This window comes from Neopelma chrysocephalum, unplaced genomic scaffold (genome assembly GCF_003984885.1).
Source record: "Neopelma chrysocephalum unplaced genomic scaffold, ASM398488v2 Primary Assembly neopelma1_82, whole genome shotgun sequence".
NCBI classification, from domain to species: Eukaryota; Metazoa; Chordata; class Aves; order Passeriformes; family Pipridae; genus Neopelma; species Neopelma chrysocephalum.
The window spans coordinates 5,185,826-5,210,363 of NW_020897744.1; the positions used below are offsets into that span (position 1 = coordinate 5,185,826).

General features: G+C 45.8%; 1 protein-coding gene across 3 annotated transcripts in view; it reads left to right on the forward strand.

Annotated features, from left to right (window-relative positions):
- The window catches only part of LOC113971224 (protein spinster homolog 2-like), a 132,868-nt gene that overhangs the window by 34,393 nt on the left and 73,937 nt on the right, over positions 1-24,538 (forward strand). For all 3 annotated transcript variants that reach the window (XM_027690913.1, XM_027690915.1, XM_027690916.1), the window contains exon 2: positions 1,575-1,640. In XM_027690913.1, the coding sequence (XP_027546714.1) occupies positions 1,575-1,640 (66 nt within the window). The remainder of the gene's footprint in view (positions 1-1,574; positions 1,641-24,538) is intronic.

Here is a 24,538-nt window from a genome sequence, read left to right on the forward strand (position 1 = left end):
CAGTAAAAAGGTTTCTTTCTTATGTTTAAATGGAATGTCCTGGATTTCAGTTGGTGCCCTTTGCCTCCCTCACTGGGCAGCAGTGTGGGGAGCCTGGCCCTGCCCCTCTGCTATCAGCACTGTTGTACATTGATAAGATTCACACCCTTCCCCACCCTCAGCTGTGTCTGCTCTGGGCTAAACAGTCTGATGAGAGAGCAGGGAAGTGGGGAGTGTTGCAGGAGGTTGCACTGATGTTTCTGGGCAGATCCTGGTAGTCTAAAGCCCACCTGAGTGCTGCCCTGAGTAAATGGTGAGGTACAAGTAGTACAGAATAGCTCAAATGAGCTTTCTTGCTTTTTTTTTCCCTTCTCTCCATTTTTTTCCCTTTAGTATCTTTAATTTATGACTGTTTTCTTGGCATTGTCCCACATGTCTTCTGGGAATAGTTATCTCTGGGGTTTTTATCTCTGGGTGTTTGTCATTAAGTGTGATCCTGGCAGTCCCAAAAGACAAGATATTTGTGGTGAGTGAGTTCAGGTTGGGGCTCAGTTGATTCCTGTGACCTGCAGTGATGAGCAGAAGCCCTTTGGATAAAGCCCTGGATCAGAATTTGAGCTGGAGGTGAACTTTTATAGATGTTCAGTGTAGTTAGAGAATGGTGTTTCTTGGCCTGTTTTTATTTGCGTATCCTCAGGTTTGGGGAAGAACAGGAGCCTAAATAAGGAAGTCCCAGATATTCAGAGAGCAACAGTCCCTGTTCCAGAGCCAGGGAGTCAGATGCAGGTTATTTAGACCACAGACATCCAGGCCTGTGGATCTGCACCTGAGACAAGTGGGCTGTGAACAGCTTGGCAAATGTGGCCCCCAAGAGGAGCTACCAAAGCTCTCCTGTGGGTTTTCCTTTTGTAGTTGGTTACAAAAGCAGGGCTGTTCCTATAAACCTGGTGTTACATGTGTTAATATGTTTGAAACAAAAGCATCAAATCTCACTGAATGTATGAATACTGCAAAACCTGTTGATTTTGCTTGTGCCAGTTAATATATTGGGGATTCAGGGAAGAGAGAAGCCTGGGTTTGGTTCTCTGTGTAGCTGCTTTAATGTTAAACATTTGGTCACTTTTACTGAGCTCTTTTAAATTTATTTGCTACATTTGTTTTGAAAATAAGAACTCCCCAGAACTAGTTAAACATGAAAACTTCCATCATTGCTCCTATCAATGTGTCATATCTCCTTCCAACAGAGATGTGTTAAAACTTGTCTTGGATTCAATCTGTCTTGTCAAACCATTTGAAGGTGCAGAATCAGTTTCCCTGTATTTCTGTCAAATAACAGAAGCAATGGGTCTGGATTCTGCAGAAAACACACAAAAAGAAAACCCTGCTCTTATTTAAGTAGAAAGGAAAGATCACTTTCTCATTCATGAGAATTTAATTCCCAAACTCATTGTATGATCTTTATCTGCCTACCTGTGTTTTTCTTGTCATAGCCCAAAATTACTGAGTGTGCATGTATAAGAAAGAAGCCAATGTGCAAACTTCAGAAGTTATGTGTCTGAAATCCTGGTATTTAAAGCCCTCTGTTTTCCTTGTAGGTGTGTTATTGGACATCCAGCAGCACTTTGGAGTCAAAGACAGCGGGGCTGGTTTGTTACAGACAGGTAAGAGTGAGTGTCCTCTTCTCCAAAGGGTGCTTATGGATTCTTATTTGTGTCTCTTGGTTGTGGAATTTACTCTGACTAGGAAGGTGAATAAATAGATTCTTACTAGGAAGGTGAATGAACATGAGGGGTTTTTTTGGCTTTGATTTGCTGCTGGGCAGAAGGTTGGGGCTCAGAATGACTTGAGTGTAGAATGAGCCAAAAGCAAACAAACCTAATGATATTATTTGACAACTAAATTCAACTAGAAGATGGCTACTTCCCCTAGAAATGAGAAACCAACAGCAGGATCCTGTTGTTCTCCCTGCTTTAGGTTGGTAAAGAGTGTGATATATGATGCCCTTCACGTGCTCTACAGAGAATTTGCTGAATGGACAGTGGCCTGAAAATGTAAAACTCATCAGGACAAGTACTTGAGGCTGAAAGCTGCAGGCAGGGCTAACAGTCATTGCATCCATAGGATTAACATCTGCCCTTGGGTGCTGTTACCTTCAGACACATCTCTGGTTGTGGTTAAGGAAGGATTATTGCAGTTCTGATGTCCAGGGGTTTTAATTCACAGAGCCCTGCAGACAGACCTGCACAACCCCAGGACACACCCAGCTTCTCTGGCCTCTGGTGCTGAGGTGGCTTAGAGGAGTGTCTGTGTCCCTGTGCTGAATGTGATGACACTGAGACACAAGTGTCTCTTGACAGCACATTTGATCCTTATGGAGAGCTGAAAGGAGTAGCCAGAGAGGAAATGCAGTATTTTAAGGAAACAGTCTGGTTTGGAAACCTCCTGCAGAATTATTAGTTGGAGTCACAGATTTGTGGTGCTGTGGTTGTCTTGTCACTTGTCTGTCTGAGGGAACCACTCTGGAACAATTACATCTCTGGAAAAAAGGAGAATTCACTCAGGTTTTGAATAGTGTGCCAGAAAGACACGTTTTCCCGTGCTGTCACAGTGGATACCAAATTGCTGTCAGGAGCTTGCCTGTGGAACTGTGGCAAACACTGGACTGTATAAAATCATTCATTCTTTAAGATCAGAGGTGAGAACGTTCTGGAGCTCCATCAATTGGTCTTTGATTTCAAGCTAAGGGAAGCACTGCAGTATCTCCTCCACGGCACAGCAGGGTCCTCACCTGTGGCTGCAGCTTCTTGGTAATGTTGTAACACAAGCAACTAATACCAGTTTGGATTAAACCTTCCCAAGTGCTGCCCCTGTGGGCAGAGCTCAGCTGAGCTGGTGTGGGCAGCACGTGGCCAGGACGGGCTGAGCTGTACAAGTGTCACTGATTATAAGGAGCATCAATCAGCTCTGCCCAAAGTGGCACTGCTTGTCTGTCAGGCTCCTTTCTGCAGCAATCATTTGTGTTTATTTATTGTGCTCAGAGGAACGGGTCCTCAACGTAGCATTAGACACAAAGTGCCTGCAAGAAAATATTCTGGTGGTAAAAGGACACTTGCCAAAGCTTGTATTTAATCTTCATTCCCCTCAGTGGATGAGATGCTTCTGCAGATGATTTATGGACAGCAAGTAAAAGCTAAGCTTCAACAGGGCATTCATTTGTTAATTGCGAGAAATGTTATTTATTTCCCTAGCAAACACACAGGGCATCTGAAAACAGTATCATTGAGATATTGCAGGATTGCTCTTGAGTGTGTCAAGAGTTTTCTGACTGATAATTGTTGCTTTAAGGAAAGCAGTATTTTCTCATGATGGGTGTTTTTTTTCTGATCTGAAAACTGAAGGCTTGACTTTGCTCCTGCAATATAGATAATAATGCTCTAATCACAGTGCCATCAGAGGAAAAGAGTGCTCACAAAATAAAGCACCATTTCACATAAGAGTAAGGGTAGGGGCACACAGCTGAAAATGTATTAAATGTATTGCTTCAGCTTAGCAAATTTCTGTGTTGGCAGCTGGCCCATGGCCCAGGTACCCTGAACCCTGGAGAAATAAAAGATGCTGCCCTACACCACCACAAACACTGCTTTTAATCTTTGCTCTGTTCTCCAAGTCTGACCTCTCTCAAAGTGCAAATCAGGGAAAATGGGTGCAGAGTGTAAAAGCACTTGCCCAGGGTGGCAGAGGGACCTGGAGCAGAGCTGGGGCCAGGACTGGTGCTTCCCACACCTCTGCCTTAACCTTGAGCAGCTCCTTTGCAAGCAGGGACACAAATATCATTTGCTTCCCCAGAGATGGTCCTGCTGAACTAACTGAGTGATGTGAGACGAAACTCTGCTCATCCTGAGGATGCCCTCTGAATAAAGAGTGAATGAGTCCTCAGGTTGTTAATCCTGCATCTAAATGAGTCCTAAAGTAATTTACAATGTTAATGAGGGGGAGTGAAATGTAGTATTGCTGGCAGTTCATATCATTCATCAAACAGGCTTTAAAATAAATAATTTTAAAAATCCTTTTAACCGAGAAACGAAGTTGCACCCGTTTTTTAGGAGGAGATGGTTCTGAAAATTCAAACAGCAAGGGGGAAAGAAATCCCCAAAGGTAGTGTTTGACCCTCTGTTCATCCCATACCCCATTCTTTTCAGGTACAGCCAGTCTGGTTCCTCTCTCCCTCCAAACATTCAAAAGCCAATCCATACACTCTCAGCTCCTGATGGTTTCTGGAGAGCAAAGGGGACTGCTTCCTTAGGGCTTGCAAAGACACAATTTGAATTTTTGTCTTCTTTTTCGTTAATCCTGAGATACAAGCAGCTCTTTGCCCAATAGATATAATGAAAACTGGTTGGAGGGACACTGTAACTCCCTGTACAGCAAAATCCCTGGACACTCCAGCCTCATCCATAATGGAAAGGAGCAGGAGGTGGTGGTGTGAGCAGCAAGGATCCTGTGACAGCAGAGGACACGCTGACAGATGGAGCACAAGTGCTGCTTGCTCAGGAGCACTGTAGAGTCACACACATTGAATGTGTTGGTTCCAGCCTCACTCAGCTCTGGCTGATGCTGTAACTCTGTGCTGATCTTTCTTTTCAGAGCACTACATATGCAGTTATATAAATACTAGTTTAGTTCACTGGCCTTCAGGTCTGCAGCCAAGCTTTTTTTGTGCTTACTGGATAATCCTGACTGATCTCAGAAGGTGATAGAGCATCTCCTTGCCTCCTTGAGCTGTAGGCAGTCAATATATTTATAAACCAGACCATACAAAAAGCCTTTTCTATGTATGGAGTTAGGTAGGAGCAGCTACAGAACTACAGGCCTCTAGGAACACAAAGACTGAGAATGTGGACAACTGGATTTTGTAAAACTGCTTCAAAATAATGTTATCCTTCCATAGATACTTAGGCCATGAGAGTAATATCCCAGTGCTGTACTCTGGTTTTCACTAGATTTTTTTCCCCCCTTCTTTCTTCATCTTTTGTGCTTTATTGCTCTGTCTGCTCTCCTTGCCCTTGGATTTATGTTGCTTTTGTGTCTCTTGCCAGTGTCTCTGTGCCACCCCAGAGCTCTAACAATAGTAGTGCCTGGCTCGCAGTGCAGTTTGTCTTCCAGAGATCTCAGGATGTTTTATACTGGGGGGAGAGATAATGAGGCTGGACCTTTTCTACAGATGGGGAAACCAAGAAAGCCAGAGAGGAGAAATGGCCCAAAGTGGCTCAGCAGGTGTGAGGCAGAGTCAGGGTGAGAACTGTGGGCCGGTTCCTGAACACGGAGCCAGGTCAGGGCTCAGACCCAGGGGTTTGTCCTCCTTGGTGGGCACTTGAATCCTCCAGCTCAGGGACTTCTGCAAGTGGAAACTGAGAGGCATCAAAGGGAGGGCACGGCAGGGATTCCATGGAAATGCAGACAGAGAAAGTGTCTGTCTTCAGAAAGAGCAAAGGGGTGTCACCAGAGGAAACCCTGGTAAGCAAAAGTGTGTAGCACGAGGTCACACACCAGGAAGTGAGGGAGATGGGAGGACTCATTAAAGGTGAATAATCATAGATAACGGGGGCTCTGAAGGAACTTGTCTCTCCTCACAAGCAGAGATGGGCGTTCCCCCAGATGCCTTTCAGCCCCTGGTTTCCCTGGAAGCCTTGCAGTGCCAGGTACTTCCTTAAGCCTCGTTGGGAGCTGACTTTTCCTGTAAGGGTCAATTCCAGCTAAAACCTCTGTTGATTTGAAAAGTGAAACCTTCTGTCTCTCTGGGTTGCTCTGCCTCTTGAGCTGCCCTGGTGTAACCCTGAAGTAGACTGCAACCCTGCAAATCAAACACCTGATGGGCTCTGGTGTGTTGTGGTTGTACCCACCGAGCTCGTGCAGTGAGAAGGGGGCTTGAAATAGTGGGAGGGCAGTGGTGGGATAAATCAGACTTGCTGAATTCAATTCCTTTGACTCCCATCTTCTTGTGATTGGCTTATGATGCTCTAACATTTCTATTTATTTCACACAGACCACCCCCTCTGGGGGCTGCCCTTGAGTTTGTGTAGATTAGAGTTGCGGGTGCTGCACATTTCTTTTCTACCATCTGCTTTTACCTGAATAGATGCTGCCTTGCTCCTCAGCTGTGCTGTGTAGAACTGAATCACATCTTCATCTTTCACTTCCTGCTTAACTTCTCGCTAGAACGGAGGAAATCATGTTCTAGACACATTGATTTCTATTTAAAATTCGTGGGCTTTCATTTTGAGTGAATGAATTCTTACCCCAGAGCACCTCCCAGGGTGCTGGTACTTCAGGTGTCCAGTCCAGGAGGGGAGACAAAATGCTTTGTGATTGCTCTTTTTGACTTTGGACTTCAGGTGGTTTGGACCACCAGGACCTACCCACTGTCATCTTCCCTCTTCCAACCACACTCAACATTCCTAAATCCAGGTTACTTCTCTGGCAATCTGGGGCTCAGAATCCCAGGACAAGTTGGAGTCCTCTTTTTGCCAGGAGATCCTCTGAGACATATCAACAATGAGCAAAGCCTTTTTACCCAATTCTCTTTCTGTATCTGATTTTGTGTAATTTTTTTTCCTGAACTTCTTCAGCTTCCTGTAGGATGCTGCTGATCTAGGGATTAAACAGGGACAGTTTAAGCAATAAAGAAGAAAAAGCAGGGCTCTGTGTTCAGTGTGCCTTGATTAATCTTGTGACAAGTGTTGGCTTTTACCTATTTTGCCAGAGTGAGCTGAGATAGTCCAGAGCCTGATTATTTCCCACCTAAGTCCTTTACAAGTTCCAGCAGTCCTTTATTCCTGTGTGCTAGAACAGTGTCTGATACACTAAGAGGTCACAGCAATCTGAGGGGCTGATTCATGAAAGCAGTTAAGCCTCTGCAATCAAGAGTGAAAGCATTTTCTTGAATCAGTGAGCAGGTCACAGGAAAATGTGTCTGTGCCCCAGCCCAGCCCCCCCCACGCCAAGGACCAGACTATAAAAGTGCCACTTGCATCCTGCACTCTCAGTGGGCAGCCCTGGATTGCCAAGGAAATAATCCTTGGGGGGGGAGAAGGGGCAGGGAAGGGAGGGAAGGTGTCCTTGCTTCCTGCTGAGGGGAGGGAAATGCTCCAGCCAGGGTTGCATTTTGTGTTTCCCGTGTCAGCAGGTGAGTGCAGGCTACAGAACAGGGAAACTGCAGATTGCCTTGTCTTCACCAATACCTTCATTTTATGATGCTTCATGGCCACTAACACAAGGCGACAATTCATTTTCCCGTCCCCTCTTCCTGCTTTGCAGAAGGAGGGTTTGTCCTTTTGGCCTTTCAGACAGGGCAGGGGCTTGGGTTGGTTGTGGCAAGTGAGCCTTGCACTTGTGCTGCCCGTGGCAGGTCTGTTCTGTCAGCAGACACTGGCCTGGTTCCCCTCGGGCTGTGGTTCAGGCACCTCTTGCCAAGGTCGCCTTCACTTCTGTAATTTATTAGAATAACGAGGGGAAAGATTTCCCACAGATTTTAGAGAAGCAGTTATTGTTCCAACAGAGTCTGAACAGCTTCTCACACAGCCTGTCCATCCCCCCAAACGTGTTCCTCAAACCTCAGAATTCCATTCAAGCTCTGTGTAGTGGAAGATGGCATTTTTGTTGGCATTGTGCAATTCTTTGAAGCAACACCTTCCTCTTACTACCAGCTGTGCAGTCTCATGTAGTTGGTATCTGCGCTGTGTTGTGTTTCATTCATACAAATAGTTCAGAAGGGCTGCCTTGACTTTTTTCATTACCACCATATTTGGAATATTGAATGAGGGATGTAACATTTGAGTTACATTATCAGTTGTCAGATATTTAATGACTACCAGTTTGTGGAAGGGAAGTGTGTACATACCTTCAAAACCTTACAAGGAGCTTACTTTTTTCCTCCTCCTCCTCCTCTGCAGTGGCACTAAAAGCTTTTGGTAAGAAGTGGAAAACCTGCTTAGCTTTAATTCTTGCCTTTCACTGAGCCTGTTAAGTTTAATTTTCAAGTGTGGTGACCAGGGGAGTGTTTGTGTGTGTTCTGAATCAGGAGGAGCCCTGGATTTCTCCTCTATACCCTGATCTAGATCTGTGCATACAGTTGCTACTGATACCCAATTCAAAGGTAAGTGTTAGCCCAGAGGGGAAGATTTTTTGCCTTTCACCTTAAGGGAAGTTGGATCAGGGTCTTCTATGAACTGGGGGTGAGGAAACAGAACTAACTGTTATAGTGCACTTTTATAGCATATTTCGAGACCCCTGGTGGCCTAGTGGTTAGCGTGCAGGACTTTCACTGCTGCGACCACGGGTTCAAATCCCGGTCTCCTGGCCTGATGGAGGTCGTTAGCCCTGTGTGGCCATCCATCTATGAGAAGGACACTCTAAACAAAACCTACGTCCTGAGGACCTCACTGCCATTGTCCAAGCTTGCTTGGCCCCGGCAGATGAACCTTAGGATTAAAGGGTGGGCTCAGTTCAGCGCAGGCTGTGTCTCACCTAAAAAATCCATTGCGCAGGCTGGAAAGGTAAAAGACCTTTCCCCAAATCTTCGTTCGCGAAGATGGGCCATTATTATAGCATATTTAATATGCTTCATCCCAGGGGAGCCAGAAGGGTTCTCTCTTAAAGATTTATTTTAAGCTTACTTTGGCTTTGTCTTGCCTCCCACCCCTGAAGAACTCTTATTCTCTCAGAGCAGGGACCTGCAGCTGTGCAGGGCAACGTCCCACGTGAGAAGTGTGGGCAGCCCTGCTGGCACAGGGTGAGATCCAGTGATACAGAGGCCAGGCTTGGTCTGTGTGCCCTGGGAGATTTCCAAGGTAACACAGGACTGTTGGAAGCACTGCTGTTGGAGGAGGTGTTGGATTTGAGAGAGAGATCATTTGGATAACCCAGATAGTCTTGACAGAGTGTGAAGAAGCTCTGGAGCACTGAAGGTGCTGTCTGGCAATGAAGGGAAGGTACTGGGGTGAGTTGCTGTAAGAGAGGAAGTTTCCAGAAGACTCTGGAAGCACCAGGGTGTATTTGTAGTAGTGGGAATGTTGGGGTCCTGGACCAGTCCATGCAATTGTTTTGGTTCTCTAATATCCCATCTGGAGTTCCAGGTGGCTTTTCCTCCAAACCAGTGCTTCTCAAACATTTTGTACCAGACTACTCTACAGCCCTACAAGCAAATTTGTACAGTGATTTATCATCAGACCACTAAAAAAGTAACACTGCCACATGTCTGACTGCAAAGATCTTGCTGTTACCTTGTGGACCACAATTTTGGGAACCACAGCCTTGGCAGAAGGAACATGTCAGCAGGGGCTGCAGTGATTCCCATATTTAGACCCACACACCCCTGAGCAGTGACTCATTTGTAGGCACCTGGACCTGGCTTTGAAAATGAATTCCAGGGCATCACTTCTGTAAAAAGTGAACATTCCTTGTGGTGTTGGTAGTGTGAGCAGCCTGCAGAACTAGATTCCAATCAGCACAAGTAAGCCTGAGCTGCATGAATGGTGTATTGTTGCACCAGTTCAGAAGAGATCTCCCCTTGCCCCCAGTCCATGCACATATTCCAGGGTGTTTCCTGTGTGCTGATGTGAGACTGTAGAGCAAAGACCCATTTTCTGCTTATATTATGCAGGGAACTTGGTTTTGGAGAGAAAATATTACTGGCCACAATCCATTCCTTACCCCAATTCAGAGTCAGTTCAAACAAAAAATGTAAACACACATGAACAGTTTTTGCTAAAACTCTCTTTAGTTGTTCCAAGGTTTAGTCAAATGGCTGAGGACAGCTCAGGTGTTTAAATCTCAGATGAAAACCAGTTATTTGACAGGATGGTAGGAGGAGAAGGGGTTCACACACATCCTTGTGTTCTTTGCTGCTGCAAGCAGGGAAGTGGTTTGGTTTTTAGTGGAAAGGATATTTCTAGGGAAAGCTCAGTCCTGACATCTTTTATTCCCCTGCTCAGTTATACATCAGGCTATTTCTAATTAAACATTTGGACGGTTTTAACCATTTGCTCCTTCCAACCTTTTCGTCCACTTGTGTTTACAGAAGGAAGATTTATTTTACATATTCTCCTACTGCATCATTCTCCTCCTTCTTTGGAGTTGAGCTGAACTGGAGATGTGGCAACTCTAATTTATTCCCCTGTGGGACAGTAGTGTCGAAGTGAGAATATTAATTTTAATACACCTTTCCTGCAAAGAGTTGCCTTAAAGAACTGAGGAGTTCCAATAACTTGCTTATTTGGAGCTGCACTAATTTTAAATGGATGGCTACAATAAATAACTATTGGGGTGGGCTTGGAAGTGAATTAGGGAGGCAGTGCAGGTAAAACAGTTTGAGCTTTGATTTGTATTTACAACTCATAGAATTGCAGAGTGCCCTGAGTTGGAAGGGACCCACAAGGATCATCAGATCCGACTCCTGGCCCTGCACAGAACAACCCCAAGAATCCCCCCGTGTGCCTGAGAGTGTTCTGCTCCCAGCACTGGCCAGGGTGGGCTCTCCTCTGGCTCTTTTCTCTGCTCCCTTCCTTCTCTAGATCATCAGTTTGTAGAGGCAAGGTGATCACCTACCCTGTGACGAATTCTGGTTAAAACCCACCTTGGTAAGAGTTACACAAGGAAATTTCCAGCACAGGATTTGTCTGTCTGAGGTTGAGTTGGATTTGTTTTGTTTTCCTTGAAGGATGTTTGAAATATGCTCTCAAATACTTGTTTTTAATTCTGCTGTCATCACAGTTCCTGGGTTTGTCCACCCTGGGATGTGAGTGGTCCTGGTCACTCAGCAGTTGATGGTGTTAGTTGTGAGCTCTGTGCTTGTGTCTTCAGCATCCTGTGCTTTTGTCCAACCTACCTGGCAACATAAATAACAATAAAATTGCTTTAGTACCCTTGGCCACACCTTTTGAGCACTAGAAATCATTGACAAGATCTGACAAAGGCACTATTTCATGAGAGCCTTTGTGACTAGAATGAGTCATGTAAGAAAGATGGGTGAGTTAAAGAATAACTTTACCACCAAAAAAAAAAAAAAGAAAAAGTAAGGTTTGACTGGGCTACATTCAATTTAAGCATATGGCCTGTTTTGAAAAGCAGCCTTCAATTTTACAGGTGTACTTTGGGGTATATACATGCTTAACTTGCTAATCGTGCCTGCAAATCAAAGCAGTTAAGTGGCACTAATTCTACCAGAAAAAAACTGCTCCTGGGGTGAATTGCAAGCTCAAAATTCATGATTGAGTTGAGGATCTTTAAAAAACCTGATACTAAAAATACATATTAGTTCAGAAGGGCTGATGTAAACAGCTGTTATGGTGAGAACCACGCAAGTGTTTGACTAGATAAATCCATTTCCTTGAAGGTAAAATTGCAGAAGAGGAGCATGAAAATGGCTCATCATTTTTGCTGGTTTAGTTCCCCCCGTCCCCTGTTTTATTTTTAAATCGACATCTTCCCCCATCCCATGATGTCCCCGGGCAGGGGCTCCCAGGAGCACTGCTGGGGTGTGTAAATCTAAGGTACCAAAAGAGAGTCTGTCTCTAAGGGTTTATTGGGTTGCATTTCTTGTAAAATTCTTATAAAAATGCAGGTGGTTTCATTTCTGCTTTCCCCATCCAAAGCCTTCAGTTACTTCCAGCTTTTTGGCTGCATGGCAACTGCTTTGAAACCCATGGATGTAATAATAGGGAAAACTATTAGAGAGTGTGACACTTAAATATGTCATATTGGGAGGGAAGGGTGGCAAGTCAAAGAGAAAATATTAAAAGAACATGTATTTCTGGAAAAAATGAGAGGGGGAACAGATTTTCCTGAAAAGCAACTTGTCCAAAGTTGTCCTTGTTCTCACAGAGGATGTTTTATGGCAGCACAGTTAATAATACAGGATATTATACAATGGATGTTGAGTTTTCACTGAAAGCTCCCCAGTGAGATGTTCCTACCAGCTGCTGATGTTGCACCTCCCAGGGACTTGGACAGGGTATGGCACACAGAGCAGAGAGAATGTTTGCATTGCAAATAAAGGACATGGTAATTTTCCTTGTTTGTACTTAACTGAACTTGTTCTTTATGGGATCAACATCCAGAAACTGGACTTCCTTGTCCAGTCACCAGACAAAATTCTGGCAGCACCATAAGTTTTCCCCCAAGGCTCAGTTTTCAGCTGTACAGGACTGCTGATAGCAAAGCTCAGCTGGTTCCCTGGGACATTTATGGTGGTGTGGTCCCTTGGGAGAGGAATGGAACAGCCACTGAACACAAACCAATGTCAGGTGGGCCACTGGTCATTCCTCAGTCTCACCTTCTACATATTTAGAGCTGATTGAAATGGGCTTTTTTTATACCTTGACAATGCCTGGATTTCCCAAACATTTTCTTTACTTCTTTCCATGGATGTCATTGATGGTGCAGGAAGGCAGGAAGGCATTGCATTTGCAAACCTTTGCACACTGCAGGATTCATTTTGGGATGTTGTTTTCCAATGGTACTCGTTCTCCCAGAAAGATCCTGGTCAGAAGACATTTAAACTGAGGGATTATTTAAACCAGGGTCCAGTCAAGCTCCATGGCTGCTGAAACTGGGATAAACTCTGGGATCTTTCAGAGCTCGTGTTCTTTTACCCACAGGAGCAGGTGGAGTTGCAAAGCTCACTCTGGGAGCTGCAGCTCAACTTGGCATTGGAGTGTTTTCCAAGTCAGGAATGACACATGGGTGATAATCTCACAAATAACAACTGTAAGGCACACACAGATTCATTCTCCAGTGTAGTTATGATCCTTTTCCAAACCATTGCAAGTTAAACACTGGGATATGTCAGTATTCCAGCAATTTCCTGAAATAAATTTGTCCCTTTTTGAAGGCCACCCAGCCACTGTGAAACACTTGCTCTTTGTCTAAATTAACAAGTGTAACAGCAAGAGGCAAAAGCATTTCTAAATACTGCTGGTACCATTGAATTAGCAAATAATTTATGTCAAATAGCGCTTACAGCGCTGTGAGAGGCTTCCCTACCTACTGGGATGGCTCTTCGCTGTGGGATGAAGGCTGCTCATCACTGTAGGTGTTTATTTGTGGTAGTTCAGCTCTTGTCCCAGTGGTCAGTACACAATAACAAATCACAGCTGATAGGGATGTTTCTTGGTATTTACTTTGTGGCACAAAAGCCTATTAAAATATTGCTGGCATTTGGAAAAATAGATGGATAAGCCCGTGGCTCCATTCCCTGGCAGAGTTGTTTAAGTGCTGATGTGGGGCATTGGAAAGGAAGTAGAAAGTATTTATGGCCCCTGTCCTGTGCTCAGGCTGCTGGTGCTTAAATGACGGTGAGACTCCCTCTAAAGCCTAAAGCTGTGGGAGATGAGGGTATTCTGGATGTCCTAAGGTCACCTCCCAGACGCCTTTGGCTCGCTCGTGGATCTGGTTAAGGTGGGGTTTCGTGGTTGTCTGGAAAGCCTGTTGTATTTTAAAACAAAACAAAACAAACAAAGTATATAAATACATATATTCTTATATATATACCTATATACCTATATATATATACACCTATATGTATATGCATATATATATATAAATGTGTTGTTGTTTTGGTGCCAGACACCACAAGGAGAATAGGTGGAGTTCCCTGTGTGCTTTAACAGGAGAAAGCAGCACAGCAGCTGCTGAGGGGCTGCAGCCCTGCTTTCTGCCAAAGGTAACTCCTGCTGCCTGGTGGCTCCAGACTCCTCCTGCCCCTCCCTGTGCTGGTCACCCAACTGGGGCAGTGCTTCAGCAGTTTATTCCCTCTCCCTTGCAGTTGTTTCTGTCTAAATACATGGTTGCTGTGGCTGTGTGAGTGTCATGGCTGGGGTAATAAATGAGAATCAGTTCAGGATGAGAGCTCAAACAGTTCCTTCCTTGCTTTTTTTTGAGAATTGTGATTCATAATGAAACCAGACAGTGAGAGCCTTTACACACACCCCACACTGGGCCAGCATGTCTGGTCCAGGCCAGCCCTGGCCCTGCTGCACTCACACTGTCCCACACACCCACCCTCCCCTTCCTCCTCGCAGGAGAAGGTTTAAAGATCACCTGTGTTATCAATTTGCTTGTCCTTAATAATAAGGGAGGGTAATGTAAAAGCACATGAAGTAATGATCATCCTGCAAAGGTGGGGGTGTGTTTCTCTGATGTTTTCCTCACGATGCAGAAACAATCAGCAGAGGCCAGTTGGCTGGAAAACACTCCAAAAACTTATCAGAGAAGAGTGGAAATGAATGTCATGAGGAGTGTTGTCAGGACCAGAGCTTGGAAGAGCAGGTCTTTATGTGGATAACACATTATAATTCTTGGGAGGGCTGAAGGCAGGCTGTGAGTGATTCAGCTGCCTGGGTAGGAATTCTGCGTACTTTCCTCGGAAGGATCTGGTTGCTGTCCCTGTCACAGACAGGATGCAAGACTACATGGTTTTCTGATCTGTTGTCATTGTTCTCATGTTCTTATGAAGTGGTCTCCTGAGGCTACATGAAAGAGATTTTACTGGGGGACTTATTATTTATTCACTGGCAGTGCCTCGGGCAGAAAGATGGACACGGCTGTTAAGGAGAAACTGTGAGATTCCATCAAGAGATGATTTTTTTCTCTTCCTTCTGCTGAATCGAAACCCAGTCAGCACTGCAGACATTTCCTCTGGAAAGTTTTGGTCCAGTCCCTAATGGGTGGCAGTGAGAGCTGCCAATTGCATGAGACACGATTGCATTTTACAGGCAACTCAGGAAAAAGTAGGTAATTGAACAGGACAAAATACTGATGTTCTCTCTGTGACCAGCAAACAGCTTTTTAGAAGTAAGGGTTGGGTGGGCAGTGCTATGAAACGTGTGTTTCCCACACAAACACATGTGGAGCTGTCAACAGCACTAACATTCCTGGGAGGGGGGGGAGTTGGAGGAAAAACTTGGAGGGAAATAAGACAATCCCATGCTGTTGGATTAGCACCGAGCAAAAGCAATTACCTACAACTTCTTTTACATCCATATATTCAGTGGATTTTGGCATATTCCCATTCCAGGGTGATTTCTATTCCTAAAAAATTGAATTAGCATAAGGCTGCAGATGGCAGGATTTTAAGAGCAGAACCCCTTGCTGGTGCTGCCTGAGTCTTAGAGAGAGCGAATAACAACCAGATATTTCACGTGTCCTCTTGGAGATCTCGTGATGAGAAATAATATATTTTCACCCCTTAGAATTCAGTTTAATTTGACAAATGTTTGCTTTCCTCCAGATAACTAGAGGCAGACAGTGTGAGACCAGGGTGAAGCCAGTCTGTTTAGAAATTCAGAAAGCTCTGATCTGACCTCTGTGAAGGAATTTAGCTGCAATACAGAGATGAATCTGTATTTTTTCCCTTCAGATTGGTAATTTCCTTCATTATTGAGTTTTACTGATTTTAAAAGATGGCATTTTACTGCTCAGCTAAAAGCACTCTTTGAGACATATGGCTCGAGTTGGAAAGGGAGCAATTTTGCAGAAGAATGGTGTGGAAGGAGTTTGCTCCAAACCCTGACACACTTTTATCTGCACGTGCACAAACACCTGCTGGGAACAGGATTCCTTGTCCTTCCCTGTCCAGGCATCAGTGCCCTGCTCCTGTGCCTTAGTGATAACGCCAGAGCAGGATCTGGGGTGCCCTGAGTGTCTCTCATTCACCCCAAAGTGTTTCCTGTCCACTTGCCTGTGTTTGTGCTCTGCCTGCTCCAGAAATTCCTCTGGAATCTGCAGAGATGTCTTCAGTTTTAACTCTCAGTAGGACAACTTTGGTGGCTGTCAATGATAGACATTAAAATTTGAGAGCAAAGGCTCATTTCATACCTGTGTCCTGCCAGAGGAGATGTTTGTCCCGAGGCTGTTGGTGCTGGGACAGCTGAGAGCCAATTCCGTCATTCAAAGCCAAGTGTGGCCGTTTTCCCTTCCAAAGAGGGAGCTTGTGTTTGCCAAACCCTCTGTAGATGGTACAACAGCCCCCTAAAGCACTGTAATAACAATTAAAAAGAAATCAGTCAGTCCCACTGGCTGCCTGGGGAGAATGTCAGCCAAGAGCTGTGTCCCCCTTCCCATTCCCAAAGCAGAGCTCTGTGGATTTGCAAGGCTTTGATGCAGCTTTTCCTCGCCACCCTCAGCATCCCCCCTCAGGACTGGTAGCTCCAAAATCCCTCCAAAATCCCTCCAAAATCCCCCTGACCTTGTGGCCCTGGTGGAAGGTGATGGCTGAGAGTCTCTTTCTGACCAAGACTGCTGGAAAAACCAGCATCTCTGCACCAGCCTTTCCCAAATCCCTCGCTCCGTAATGGAACCGTGAGCGAGTGCTCCTGTGCCCAGCTGTGTGTGGCTCCTTTGGGAAGTGTTTGGTTGGTTGCTGCAGTTTCTCCTGCTTTGTGAATTCAACCAGCAGCCACTGGGGGCTGTGTGTAGAGCTCAGTGAGGCATTCCCACTCTGCAACAGTCATTTATTTGGGAATTCCATCTTAAAAACAAACCCAAACCAACCCGAAGTCTGGTGAAATCTCTGGGGTAAGAGTGTGTCGGATGAACCTCTCCTTCAGCAAGTTTCCATGAGTATCGTGGCTCGAGGAGCTCTTGATTCCATTCTTAGGAGAAGGGGAAGCACTCACTTCCTACTGCTTTGTTTTTCTTAGGAAGCTGCTGCTGTTGGTAAATAACACGGAGCAAAGAATTTATTAGCAATACACCACACAAGTGTCTCCTCTCTCTCCTGTTCCCTGTTGCTGCAGGAAGTGGGGTTTGAGATTCATTTCTCTTTGAGACAGAAACTGCAACCACAGTTAATTATTTGAAATTAAAACGTTGCTTGAGGAAGGATGCAGGATTAGTGGTGCAGTTGTAAAGAAGGGTGGCCAAACCTCATTTTACGATAAAAACACTCCTCTCAAATTGGAAACAAGGAACGCTCTGTCTCTTTATGCCAGATACAAATGATGCTTCATTCCATTATGGGAATAACAGATTTAACGTATTTTATTGCTCGTTAAATCTAATTCATGGTACTCAATGCAGATTTCAGGGATCAAGGGATTTAGATTATTCTGCATTACCGGCTTTGGGCTGTCATTTCTTGGTGTGTTTAAGTGCACACTGGTTGGAAAGGCTTTGTGGGCAAAGGTGCACATCCCTGTTCCTGCCCTGAGGGAACTCCTGTACTCCTGGCTGCAGGTCCATGCTGCCTTCCTGGCTCTTGGATCAGGGAACTTGCCAGAAAAGATGCAAGGTTAGTTTTCAGTCCTCAGCATCACCTGGATTTTGCTCTCCAGATGGTCACAGGAGCTCTGTGCTGGCACAGGGGAAAGTCTGACCAGTCCTTTGAGGAGATCCCACCTTTGCTTCCAAAGGCTCCTGCAGATGCATTTTTGTGCATGCCTGGTGTCATAATTGCAGTGGAAAAAGAAAGGGCTCAAGTAGAGGAAGGGAATAGAACAAAATAAAGCTCTTTGTGGTTATTTAAATGCTTTTTTTTAAGACACCTTTCTCTGGCTGTGAGCTCTGGGTAGAGGTGGTTCATCCTCCTGGCAAACGGGAGCAGCCTCCTCCCAGCTGGAGGTTATTTGTGATTGTGGCTCTTGGGAGGGGGTGGCACGTGGGCAGAACTTTGGAAAACTGCACGGAAAAGGGAAAAACAAAACTGCTGTTTGTTCAGGCACTTTGCTGAGCTCCAGGAGTGATTCCTGCCTGCTTCTAGAACAGCAGCCAGGAGGGTTTTGGGTGTGTTTCAGTTGCACAATCCCAAACTCATGGCAGCGCCGCTCCCGGGGCTGCAGTGCTGCAAAGCTGCTGACCAGCCTGTGCACCTCTGGGATCTCATGTCTGATTCAGGATTGACCAGAACAGATACAGATCCATCCTAATTGGCTAACTAAGTTAATGAACTTTCCCTGCAGCTGATTGCACGAACCGCCCCGTGTCACGCACTGTGTGAGCACCGAGGCCGTGGCCGGGCAGGGCTGGGGGCTGGGACCAGCCACGTTCTCAGTCAGTCAGAGCTGCTCCAGCCAAATGGAGGAGAAACTGCAGGAGGACAAAGCTCTGACTGGGAAGTTATGATTTTACCCTGTGCTTTTAGAAATAATTTTAGGTGCAATTCAATAAGCCATTGCCTAATCAAGCTGGTGGAAATGATGCAGATGCAATTTTGTCTTACTAATTTTTAATTTGGGGGGGGAATAATTGTACCAGTCCAGACCAGAGGTCCTTTTAGTATGTCTGTCTTAGGTTATGATCAATGGCACATATATATGGAAAAAAAAAACATAAAAGAACATAAATGGATAAGATTATGGTGATAGTTCCCTGGTATGAACTGAATAGATGAGGACTTTCTGAACAAGAGGAGCTATCTTTAACAGTCTTTAAATTCATGTTCTCCCAGGTCTTTGTCTAATTCTGTTTTGAAATAACATAAACTCTGAGCTCCTGGGGCCTCTGTGATAAAATCCCAGTGTTTAGTTAAGTCTTGTGCATGAAACCTTTCTTTAATTTTTCAGCTGCCAGTCTTATTTGATGCCACCTGGTCAGTCTTCTAAGAGAGGAGGTGATTCAGTTTTCCCCTTTTCCATGCTACTCATGGTGCTAGATCCCCCTATATCCCACATCACCTGTTCCTTTTCCACTATGTTTAAGGTTTTACTGTAAAAGGACTTGTTTTGTCCTTTTGACAATTCTTTTTGATGCCCTCAGTGCTTTTCCCAGTACTAACCTTTACTGTTCCAGGGATGCAGCAAAGTTACAGGCACTAAGGTGTGTTTATTGGCAAAGAGGTTGTGATTTCTACTGGCATTAGAAGTCATAAGCAGTTCTGCCTAAACAAAAATCTCAGCTCTAATGCCCAGGGAATCAAGGAATCAGCTTTGGTCAGGAGTCTAAATCAAACCACACAAAGCATTTTGCAGAAAAACAACTCAAAGTGGAAGTGGCTGTAAAACAGAAGTGGTCTTGGCTTATTTAGCCCTCACTTCTGAATGGTAAGAAATGCAAAACCAGAGTTTAAACGCTGCCAGACAAGCACATTTTCTGGGCTCTGCTGCCAAGTGCCAGCAATCTGATCTGTCCTGGACAATAATCTGCTGGCTTTGGATGGCACTGCCACGGAAATCAAACTGTGATGTGAAGATTATTTCTTTAATTGATGAGGAGGGGGGTGTCTGCTCCTCCTCAGATGTTCTCATGTTTGTTTTAATGCAGCCACAGAAGCCATTCTGCTACAAACACACTATCATTTCATTGGAAGAGCTGTTCCCTGGAGCTGGATGGCTCCTGCTCTCCCAAAACCAGTTCAGTGCAGGGTCAGGCAAGCACCAGTTCAGGCCCAAGGGAAGTGATGGCCTGGGAGCTGTTCACTGGCCCCATCCCTTTGGATTGCTGCTGTGGTATGGAGCACATCCCCAGGAACACACCACCTGCTTTATTGATGTCCAGGTTGCCCAAATCCCTTTAAAAGAGTGGTAATGTGATCACTGTAATTCCCAACATGAAAAGCAGAAGAGGGGGAGTGTTTGGGTTTTTCCTCTTTTCTTTTTAAATGATGTTGTCTGTGTGCAGCTGTTCCAGATTGAATCTTGTAGCAAGTTAGCTCCTGCTCCAAGTAAATTTGCTGGACATCCAGAGAGAGGGAACAGCACAGTAAAATGCTGGCTTTTGCATGGTACACTAGATAAAAACATTTTAAAGTACAGCAGGATAGAATTGAACTTCAGTAGGTGTAGAAATAATAACTGTGAGTAACTGTCTACTTATTGCTTTAGCAATAAGGAAGATCTGAACAGCTGAATCTTTAAATGCAGCTTCTTGGACATAATATAGGAAATTAATAAAAAACAGTGAAAAAATTGAGTGTTGGTTTTCTGGCTGCTCTTATCGGATTTTCTGTTTCCAAGCAGTGGATTTCCCAGCAATTCCCACCGAAGCAATTATTCCTGTTGGTTAAGGTGAACAAAGCAAGCTTCAGGATATCCTTTGCTGGGAATATAAGGGCGAACCCTTGGAAGAGTCTGCTCTCTGCAGCGAGGAAAAGGGCTGGAATTATCAGTGCCGTGTTCTTCCAAGGGCTGCAGCTTGTGTATTGTTGAGTGAATTGTGAACTTGCCAGGCAAGCTGTGCTCAGGACTTGTCTGGCTTCATCAGGGGTGTGTTTGTAACCAGGTTCTGACCCTGTCACAGCAAATGGAGCTGGGTGGTATCGAGCCTGCTCGATGTAAGTGTGGATGTCAACTGTGTGTGTACATAGCCATCCTAAACATGTTGTTTACATTTTATATCAGTTTTGCTCTGAGGAGACAACTGGCACCTCATGGTGCAACATGCTCCCTATGGAGAAGGGGAGATTGGAGCTTGAATACTGATGAGTGGCATCTGCAGGGAGGGAAACGCGGTCTCGAGTGTCCTGGCAAACAGACACTGGAGGAACACTGTGTGAGTAGTCAGGTCCACACCTTTAAAACACTGCTTTTCTCATTATTAATTTAGAATAATGAATCATTGAGGTTGGAAAAGGCCTCCAAGATCATCGAGTCCAACCTTTGACCCATCCCCACCTTGTCAACCAGCCCAGAGCACTGAGTGCCACGTCCAGTCGTTCCTGTGACACCTCCAGGGATGGGGACTCCACCACCTCCCTGGGCAGCCCCTTCCAATGCTTGACAACCATTCCAGTGAAGAAATTCCTCCTGATGTCCAACCTGAACCTCCCCTGGTGCATCTTGAGGCTGTTTCCTCTTGTTCTGTCCCTTGTTCCCTGAGAGCAGAGCTCGACACACCCCCCCGGCTCCACCTTCCTGTCAGGGAGTTGTAGAGAGTGAGAAGGTCCCTCCTGAGCTTTCTTTTCTTCAGGATGAGCCCCCCCAGCTCCCTCAGCTGCCCCTGGTGCTCCAGCCCCTTCCCCAGCTCTGTTCCCTTCTCTGGATACACTCCAGCCTCTCAATGTCTTTCTTGCAGTGAGGGGCCCAAAAATAAACCCAGGATTCGAGGTGGGGCCTCAGCAGTGCCCAGCACAAGGGGATGGTCACTGCCCTGCTCCTCCTGGCCACAATATTCCTGATCCAAGTCAGGTGCCATTGGCCTCTTGCCCACTGGCTCATCTTCAGCCACTGTTGACCAGCAACTCCAGTTCCCTTCCCAGCTTTCCAGCCGCTCTGCCCCATCCTGGAGCATTCCTGGGGTTGTTGTGACCCAAGGGCAGGACTTTTCACTTTGCCTTGTTGAACCTGCGTTTGCTGAGGACACAAACACACAACGAGGCGTTTATGAAATTCTCTGTTCCATCTTGTCCTGTGTCTGTCCTCATGGGAGAGCATTTCAGACCAACCCAACCCTTTGCACACCTCAGCCCAACCAATTTGGTGCTTTCCAGGCCTTTTATTTTTAAAGCTCACGCGTTCGATGCCATCAGTGTGTGACAGCTTTGCGTGACATACGGCACTGATGGTGTGTTTCAAAGCTCCTCACACTTGTCAGAAACTTCTAGTCTGTGTGATAGTCTGGAACCCCCTGATCCCGTGGTTTGCACTTGGCAAAGCGCAGTAACACGATCCATCTGCTGGCTGTTGAATTAGCAATGAAGTAAAACAAAGTCCCTGTAACAGGGGTGGTACCTACAGGAGAGTTTGTGACAGTGATGATCTTCAGGGTGATGTTTTGTAGAAACAATTGTATTCTAATTCATCTCCATCAAAGGATGAGTGTTTTAAATCTCCATCAAAGGATGAGTGTTTTAAGTCACACTGCTGAGATTCCCCAGGGCCTTGGATTGTCCCACCACAGAGTACCCATTTCACCTTGGTCACCTCTTACAGTCATTAAGGTTAGAGAAGAACCTCTAAGATCATCAGGCTCAACCATTAACCCAGCACTGTCAACTCCACTGCTAAACCATGTCCCTAAATGCCTACACATTTTTTGAACCCTTCCAGGGATGGTGACTCCACCACTGCCCTGGGCAACTTGTTCCAATGCTTGACCATCACAATGCTGTGCCTGAACTATCAGTAGCATGAAAGGATCTTTGTTCTTTCTTGGCTTGAATGGTGCTGTAAGAAAAAAAAACCACTTTTAATTGTGATGGTAGACCTTCAGAAATCCCTTTAACATAGAGATGATGCTGTAAACAGGACACTGCTGAAGCTGGAAAACCTGTGTGGGTTCCAGATTTCTGTAGTTCATCATGGGCAGGTCACTTCCCTGTGTCTTAATTTCCTTAGCCCTGAAGCAGAAATTAATGTTTAACTTCCTTTCTAAATTGTCCCAAGCCCCACTGTGATTAAATGTGCTGTGTTCTATGTGCTGAATAGTAATATTTATAGCATAAGACCATAGTGAAAATGAAAATTAAAAGTAGCATTGCAAAACCACGTCTTTGGAACAGAGGGGATGGTTGGGCTGTTGGAGAATGTTTATTCACCATTTCAGGGAGATGGCAACTGGTCCCACAAGCAGCTTGAGAAACACGTGCACTCAGGCCTGAAAGTCCCTGGAGTAGAAGTGTCTCAGCCAAATCCGTGTCTCACGCAGGCAGAGCAGGGCTGTGCTTGCACACACCCAGAAATTATCCCATCCACAGCGACCTGCCTGCTCAGGTGTTCTCATTGTTTGGAAATTTGTTGTTGGGAAAATATTCCCAACCTCCCAGCACACAGTTCTCAGCTGTGTCTCCGTGGATTGCCAGTCCCTTGAGGCAGAGGCTGCCTGGCTTTGCCTCCCACTGTCAGCACTCAGTTAAATGGGTACCGACGGTTTCGTGCTGACTCAGAGCTCACAGAGAGCCACTAGTTTTTTTCTCGTGGAGCATCCCTGTGTAGAAAGAGCTATTTTTACCTGAACCTTTCTAGCATTATTCCTGACAGGAAAAAAATAAGCCCTTTGTGCTTCAAGTCAAACCCAAAAGAAGGGACCTTTCCTCGGAGGTGCCTGTGATCCTCTCAACCTTCCAGGAACTGAGGAACGGCAGCCTCTGAATGTGCCTCTGTCAGTGCCCTTCTTCCTTCTTGGTTACACTGTGTGGTGACCTGCTGGCAGGAGAAACCCCTCTCTGAGGTACAAAGGGTTGGTGAGTCCACATAAGAAAAGAGTGAGACAGAGGCAGCCGTGTCTTCGGAATTGCCTTTTTAGGGAACAGTTGTAGGGTCAAGCTGGTAAATTTTTGTTTGGAGGGAATGAAGAGAAAAATAAGAGCAGTGGAGTCTAGTTCAGTACTCAGGAGCTTCTTGTGGCTGTTAAGTAGAAAGTCTACAGTTCTCCCTCTCCCCTCCTCTCCTTTGCCTCCACTGTTGGGGAATTTACTTTTCCACTGGATATACACAGGCAGCTCCTGAGCGTGGGAAGTGTGGTTTGAATAGCAGCTCCCTGGCCATAATCCCTGCCAGATGACTGAACTGCAGGACATGCAGCAGCAATTGAGGCTGAGGAGGATGGTTTCCTCCTCTGGGGGGTGTTTGGGTGGGAAGTGTAAGGGTTTTTTATTTTTGTGCTGCTGAATTGTTGTAATTCCAGCCATGCACGGTAAAAGCTGGGCAGTGCTGGCTCTGAAGGTGCTTGTGCACCTGTGCAGGGTGGGACAGGCATCCAGAGGCAGGAATAGACACCAGGCCATCCTGTTTGGGCAATTCCACTCTTCCTGCCTCCTCACCGCAGTCGGCGTTTCAGCGGCTGAGCCACAAAGGGAGGAATAAAGACAAATGAGTTCTCCTTTTGAAAATACCTGTACTTAAGAAAGCCTCCCTACTCCGTGGAGTTCATTATGTGTCTGTTTATTCATCCTTTGCTCACATGGTAATTTGCTTCTGCAGAAATGGATCTCAGCTCCACCCTGTGCTGGGACTGAGCCACCTCCACTGGCACTGCTGGAGGTCCTTCACCAGGAGAAATTATCTGTGCACATCCATAATGGGACTGCCAGAGCTACATCTGCCCACAGCTGCTCCTGGTGCCATCAGTGGCTTGCAGGAGCTCATCCCAAATCCCAGTGGGTCTCTTAACTCTGCCCTGGCTTGCGCTCTCCATCTCTTCAAGAGCTGGAAATATTCTGAGATGTCCCCAGGTGAAAATGGGAAGAGGAGCTGTTGATTGGGAAGAGGCAAAAGCAGTGCCAGTGATCCTCTAATATCAAAGATTTGTGGCCGTGGGTGGAGCTGGAGCAGCAGCTGCTGTGGTGTCACTTTGGTGTTAATTGGGGAGTGGGTGAGTGCAAGGAACAGAAATTGCTGTGGAAGAGAGGAGAGAAGCCAGGGAGGAAGAGGCTGGCACAAGTGCCAGGCTCCTCTGCTGCAGTGCCTTGTGCTCAGCCCTCCTTCCTACAAACTAACCCCATTTCTGCTGCCCCTCTCTCCAGCTGAACATGCTGCAGGTTTGTGTCTCCTGGGCAAGGGCTCTGCTTTGTGGTGTTTAGTTGTGCCAGAACCTCAGCTCCTGGTCTCAGGTAACTCAGGTTTCCGTGCCCACCTGGAGCTGCGCCCTGCATTCATTCCCCTCTGTTGTGCCAGCCCAGGCTGGGGTTCAGGAG